This window comes from Crocodylus porosus, unplaced genomic scaffold, assembly GCF_001723895.1.
Source record: "Crocodylus porosus isolate Cpor-Errol unplaced genomic scaffold, CroPor_comp1, whole genome shotgun sequence".
NCBI lineage: Eukaryota > Metazoa > Chordata > Crocodylia > Crocodylidae > Crocodylus > Crocodylus porosus.
Window position 1 is genome coordinate 74,290,404 of NW_017728943.1, and position 6,761 is coordinate 74,297,164.

The following is a 6,761-nucleotide window of genomic DNA, read 5'->3' on the forward strand; positions in this document are numbered from 1 at the left end:
GGGTCTCCCCATGGTCCCCTCCCCCAGTGCCTGCACTGCTGCCCCTAGTACTTACCAGCTGGGAGTCAGCTGCAGCTCCCTGCTGCAGCCACCAGGGACTGTCTGAATCATCAAAGCTCTCCAAATCTCTTCTGAAGATTCACAGAGCTTTGAATTGATTCTGATCTTTAAATTGGTCCCCTGATTCAGTTTGGATTTAGATTTTAGGCCACCAAATCGGTCCGAATCTCCTCTGAATCGAATCCTTTAACTATCTGAAGTGGGGTTTGAAAGTGAATGGAGCTGGACTGTTCTCTGTGGCGGCAGATGACAGAACAAGGGACAATCGTCTCAAGTTGCAGCAAGGGAAGTTTTGGTTAGATATGAGGGAAAACATTTTCAACAGGAAGGTAGTAAAGCACTGGAACAGGTTACCCAAAAAGGTAACCTTGGAGGTTTTTAAGACCCAGGTAGATAAAGCCTTGGCTGGGATGATCTAGTTGGATGGTCCTGCTTTGAGCAGGGGCTTGGATTAGACCACTTCCAACCCTAACCCTAACCCTAATTTTCTATGATTCTGTTTCTTTATAAAACAAAGGCTTTTTAATTCCAAAATTGGGAGCCACACCTTCTTCGATGTAGTCTCTGGTCAGATAAGTGACTTGAACTGAAAAAGAAAAGGAGCAGACTTGAATAGAATAGATCAACCAAACCTGCCTTTGTACCTGTGGTCCCATTAAAGAATGTTTTCCAGTAGATCTTGCTGTTAAGGGGTTCTTCTTGGGATTCAGCTTTCTGTGGAAGAAGACTTATGCCAGCCCCAGTAAAATGGATGTAGTTGTTCAAATTAGGGGTTTACAGCAATGTAATAACGTTGATGATGGCTATGCTGTTATAAGGTTTTTAAAGTATACAGGGTCTAACAACCACTTATCAAATACAAATTCTATAGCCTTCTCAATTAAATGACATGCTTTATGTTTCTAATCAACATTCAGTATGTTGGCACCTCCTTACGTAGGCAGAAATCAATAAAATATCTTTTGATAGTGACAACCAAAATCTTAGTTAGGTGTTCATTTTTTTCTGACAAAGGTTTGTTTATGTGATTTAAAAGTATAATGATAAGTAGTTTATTCCCAATCTGTTACATCTTGGCCTGTCTGAATACCCAGTGAATTCAGATGCAAAAGATTTTGGAAGAAAAATCTTTGCTATCTACAACATATTTATAAAGTAGTTTTGTGATGTATTGAAACTTATATTTCCTATAGGAGCTTTAGGATCTATGGAGCCTTATAGCTAGAATATAAATTCATACACATGGATAGAAAGCTTTGTGGAATTCTTATTGCAAAAAACTACTGACTAGGCACAGTAGCCCTTCTTCAAGCTCAGTAATCTAGTCTTTTTTTTCTTCAAGCCACCACCAAAAAAGAATAAACCAAACTCTGCAGGTTATATTAAATTTAATTACTTTTCCTGCAGTGTCTGCTGTTTTTTAAAAAGGAAAGGATGGCTTTTATTCAACTTCCAAAAGCAAACAGCTCACTTTTTTTTCTACTCAGCTTAATATACAAAGGAGTTGGTGTCAAATTTAAATGTGGAAAGACATAGCTCAGAAAAGGAAGGCAAAAAACCTGTTGCAGGTGCATTAAAACCATACTGGTAACTTTGTGATAGTAAGTGATTCTGACAGAAACTGATTCTCAGATGTTATTAAGAATCCTGCACTCGCAAATCTGTTGTATGTAATCTTACAGCAGCTACTAAAACAAGGGCTCTTATAAATCAAGAGCAGCTTGTAAGCAAGGCGTAAGCATATTGCATAGTGAAAATATTTGTAATATATTGTGTACTGAGTGTTACCTTTCCTACAGTGGAATGATGGCTTAGGGCAGTGGTTCTCAACCACCACACCATTGTATGCACATGATTCACAAAATAAGTCACATCCACATAAGCACAGATATTTGTTTCCCTGGGGGCAAGTAGCAGCAGCACAAAGTATGCCACTGCTACTTGTCCCCAGGGAGCACTGGCATGTGGCAGTTTACCCTGGCTTGGGTAGGGGATGCTGGGGCCAGCATCTGTGCTGGCCCCAGCATCCCTACTTGGAGTTCTGGGAGCCTCCTGGGGCTGCAGCCATGGCAGGAAACCTTTTGGGAGGTGCACGCTGCCACTATGTGTGTGACCCTGTTTTTTTCACTGTGGGTTTTTTTGCCCTGGGATCTCCTGGGGTCAAACCCCAACCCTTGCTGCAAAGTAGCAGCACAAGGAATGCCTACATGTGCAGTGTGTGGTGCTACAGACAGACAGGTCTGCGGTGCCACTTACTGCACATCCACACTTGTCTGTACGCAACCAGGAATTTCAAATAGACATCCATAGCTGTAGACTTCCTGAGTTCTTTGCAACAGAAAAACTGATGCATTATTTTTCTTTAGTCAAAAAAGAAGTGAAAACTAAGGGTGAGATTACACATTAGTGTTAGCTGATGCTAATTCTAAGGAATGTTAATCTGTGGTGAGGTTAACTAGTGCTAGTGAACTGAGCAGTCACATATTTGGGGTTAAAAACCTCTCTAATGTGCAGTGCTCACACCTGCCACTAAAGGGCTGGTGAGCAAGGGTGTGGTTAAGGGCTGCAAGTCTGCTCCATGCCTGCCCTGTTTGCTGGCTCTCTAGTCACAGCTTGAACTAGGAAGGAGGGAGGAAGGGACCCCTGTGCTACTTGAACTGCTCCCTCTGCCCCCCAGATCTCTCCTTCACCTCATAACTACCCCTCACCCCCTGATTGACCCCTCCACCCCTGGATTGCTGTCCTCCCACCCCAGTCAGCTTAAGGGCAGCAGCGGTAGAAAAGATTGCCTCTCCTTGCCTGCTCCCAGGCTCCCTGAAGCCTGGGCTGACCCCACGCACCTATACCCAGCCCCCATTGGGCCCTGTAGCTGCTTGGCAGGTCCTTGCTCCCTCTCCTTCCACCTTCCCTTCAGTTTCAGGGTCTGGATGGGGCTATATCTATGCATGTAGAGGCAGCATGGTCTGCAGGGACCCCACGAGCAGACAGAGGGAAACCCACCCCCTTAGCAACTCTACCACTTTCAGACTATTTGGGGTGGCAGGACAATGGTTCAAGGGCCAATGGGGAACAGAGAGGGAACATAAGATGGCCATGGAGCAATCTGAGGGTGGAAAGGGCAATTTGGGGGCTGGGGAGGGTAGCTTGGCAGCTCCCTACCCTCTTCCTCTTCCCCCCCTCCAACCCTGTCCTCCATCACCCCCTCCCCATGCTCCCTCCCCCAGCTCCCTTACCCCCTTCACCTCTTTTTCTCCCTCCCTACTCACCCCATCCCCACCCACCTGTTGCTCAGGTCTTCCCAGCTCTCAGTCCCAGACCGTACAGTCCTGTACAATAGCTAGTCCACCTGGGAGCAGTGCTTGCTACAGTACTGGAGGACTGAAGATTAGCAGTTCTCTGTCAGATGAACATCCAGACGTTAACTTAACTTAAGCTCTAAGTAACACAGTTTAAAGATGCTCCTTGCCTGAAGTGGTGTAAATTTAAGACTCCTAAAGAGCACTTGGCACTTGTTAGTGAGCCTTAATGTGTGAGCAGTCAAGTTTTGAGTGTTCTTCATATCATCTAATTGTAATGTATAATCTCACCCTAAAAGCTGGCATTTTCTGGGTGCATCTTGATTCTATCCAGAAGTGTCTTGAGTCTATCCATGGGTGCCCTGAGTCTAAAAAGATTGAGAACTGCTGATTTAAGGATTACTGTCTTGTCTTGGTACTTGGGAGATCTGGGGCAATTCCTATCTCTGCCACAGTGTTCCTTTGCAACCTTTAGCAGTCATATGACTTCCCTGTGTTTGTCCACAAGTAGGAATGCCCTAGGTCATGATGGTGTTGTGAGAATGTTTACTGGGTTTTAAGTGTTCAAATACTCAGTTGGTGGGGGCTGTCACATAAGTTGCATCTATATATTTGAATGATTTAATGAAAAGCACAGATACTCTTGAGGTATATAAGCCTTTTGTAGGGAATAATGGTCTATTTTAAAATGATCTTAGGGGCCTTGCTAAGCCAGACTGCTGCAGAGTGGTGTATGTTACCATTTTGTACACAGAATGAGGGAAGTAACATTGTTGTCTTCTGCCATGCTTTACATTTTCACTGCAGGTAGGCAGCTCTAATTGCCTTTGGGGGTCAAATTATAGCCCAGTGAGGATCTGGGCTATTATTTACTTGTTTTCTGAAAGTAATATTCAGTGAATAATAGGTCCCCCAATTAGAGATCAGGGGCTATTTTTGTTATGTGCCATTCCAGGGGGGCCAATCTTGTTGGCAGACATCCCATATACTCCCAAAGTGCCACTCTGATCCCGTTTCCTTGCCCAGCTGGCTGCTCTGCTTCTGTTCCCTATCCCGTGCTCCTTGCCTAATCTGCTGTTCTGTTTTCTATCTGCCACTGCTGCCTGTCCCCCACCCCCAGTCTGCCATGTGCCAAACAGAGAGATTACCTATGCCACTTGTGACTTGTGTGCTGCAGGTTGGCCACCCCTCTACTATGCAACCAGAAAACAAAGTGCAGGCCTATGAATCTTGGAGTCCGAATACAGTGCCATGTTAAAGAGAAGTCTCTGGCTACCAGCTCTCCAGCTGTCAAGTTTTTTGCAGGCAAAATATGGTTTTAAGAAGTGATGAAGGAGAATGCAGCAATGGTTTTGTGAATGTTAACAGGGAGCAGCTCTTATGCTCAAGGACATTTTTAAGCACCATCTAACAAATGGGAGATGAAAGGTTGGTACTGTCAGCAGAGCAGAGGCCTGTAATGAAGTCTTGAGAAGTTCTGGAAGGAGGATGGGAGGAGTGGGCCACAAGGAGTATGAACTGACTCCTCTTGCCATACCTCCTCCCAAGCCTGAGCTTTTCACTTTTTGAGTTGTATTGGTCTTAATTCCTGGCCACTGAGGACATTCAGGGAAAAGCCAATGGCAATCCCAGGGTGTATTTTGGTCCCAAGTTGAGAATGTAGTTGTTGTTGTTGTTGTGTTTTTGAGTTTGTTTTGGGTTGGTGGTTTTTTTTTACTGAATCAAAGATGTTTTTCTTTCTATTGGCAGTTTCTGCAGTTGTCAGGCAAGCTACACATCTGTGTAAAAGGGGATTTCTGATGTAAATGCTGGGACATGGGGAATAAAAATAGAAGGTTTTCTGTAGAATGCACAAAGGCATGCCTACATATGCAGCTTCTGTAGCTTTGTGATTATAAGTGTCACCCACATCTTTCTATTGTTTGTCATGTTTACTGCTTGCATTTTTGTTCCAGATTTAGGCCTAAGACTGGGACACTTCTGAAGGGTAATGTAAGAGGATTGGAGTGCATGCTGCCATGCAGTTGGGCTTTGGCCCCTTAAGAGTCCTTCAGACCATCCAAAAAATAGTCCCCCCCTTGGACTTCTTAACTACCAGCTAGTCATCCACAACTGGGCTCCTACTCCATGGCTGCCTGTCTCTCTTAAAGGGCCAGACTGCCCTGTTACAGGTTGGTAACTTAACAGATGTGAAAAGTCCTATCGCACATTTGGTAGGTTTAGGCATATGTAAGTTTAAAGCTTATGCAAAACCGTTTAAGGACTCAAACTTTAAACTTGCCAGGGCAGGGATCTTGCAATCTGCCTGCATAACACATGTAACACAGAGAAGCCTGGGTTCTACTCAGGGATTCTAGTGATCCCTCATAGTAAGATCTATGATGCCTGTGGAAACTCTGGTGGGCACCAGGTATGAACCCTTAATAACAAATAGTATTGGACTGACTAAAGAGTAAGAGCTCAGAACCAGCTTGCCGAGCTGAGGCAAAGTTCCTTTTTTTCTTCTCACAGTTACATTCTTTTAAATCTCTGCTTTCACTACAACATCTGCTGACTAATATTAAATTAGGTATTTTGGCTCTTTGTCTGTTCCTTTGTGTACTGGCACAAAACTTAATAGCCTCCTTCACTCTACAGATTTTTAATAAAGCCTGAGGAGTGGAAAATAGAAATGAAAAAAGCTGCAATATGGTTGCAGCATTGTAATAAGCTGGGTAGCATGGCGTACCACTGTCCTCTGCCAAGTGGGCCAAAGTCTTCTCCACCATGTCATAAAATTTATATGACTAACAGATTATCCTAGAGGTTACAGCCCCTGTTCATTCAAAGCGGGGGGAATGCAAGTTCTATCCTTGTTATTGCCTTGTTGTGCATGGTCATGGATTCATTACATTATATGGCCTCTGTGATGTGATAGAGCAGTTAGAAATGCCAAGAGAGTGATAAAATACATGATTAAGAAAGTAGAATGTAAACCAAAAAAAAAAAAAACTCTAGACCTTGCTCATTCCAGTTTGTTATTAAAAAGGTGAATTATTGGGAAAAGTAAAGAGAGAGGGCAACAGTATTAACCTTAGGATTAAAAGATGTGATCCTGCCAGGAGAATAGGCTGAACTAAATAAATCCATGCAGACTAGAAAGAAATAATAGAGAATGTAATTGAAGCTTAGTCAAACTAGCTGAGATTTTTTTTTAATGTCAACTCAAATTATTTGTTTTAATCTCATAACGGTGGCAGTATGGTGTGAATATTAAAGGAAACCTCTTGAGACCAGCAGCCTTTTCCAAAAGACTTTGCGTGTTGGCTTTATTTATGTAATTTAGAAGCACAAGACTTACCTTGAATGTGTAGTTGTCAGCCACAAGCTAAGGCTGTGGAAGCAAATGTGCTTGAGGTAATTAAT

General features: G+C 43.4%; 1 protein-coding gene across 1 annotated transcript in view; it reads left to right on the top strand.

Annotated features, from left to right (window-relative positions):
* Positions 1 to 5,490, top strand: part of ALK (anaplastic lymphoma receptor tyrosine kinase) — an 85,599-nt gene extending 80,109 nt beyond the window's left edge. Inside the window, exon 3 of the mRNA XM_019549589.1 lies at positions 5,312 to 5,490. Coding sequence (XP_019405134.1) covers positions 5,312 to 5,340 — 29 coding nt within the window. The 3' untranslated portion in view covers positions 5,341 to 5,490. The remainder of the gene's footprint in view (positions 1 to 5,311) is intronic.
* Positions 5,491 to 6,761: the final 1,271 nt, after the last annotated feature.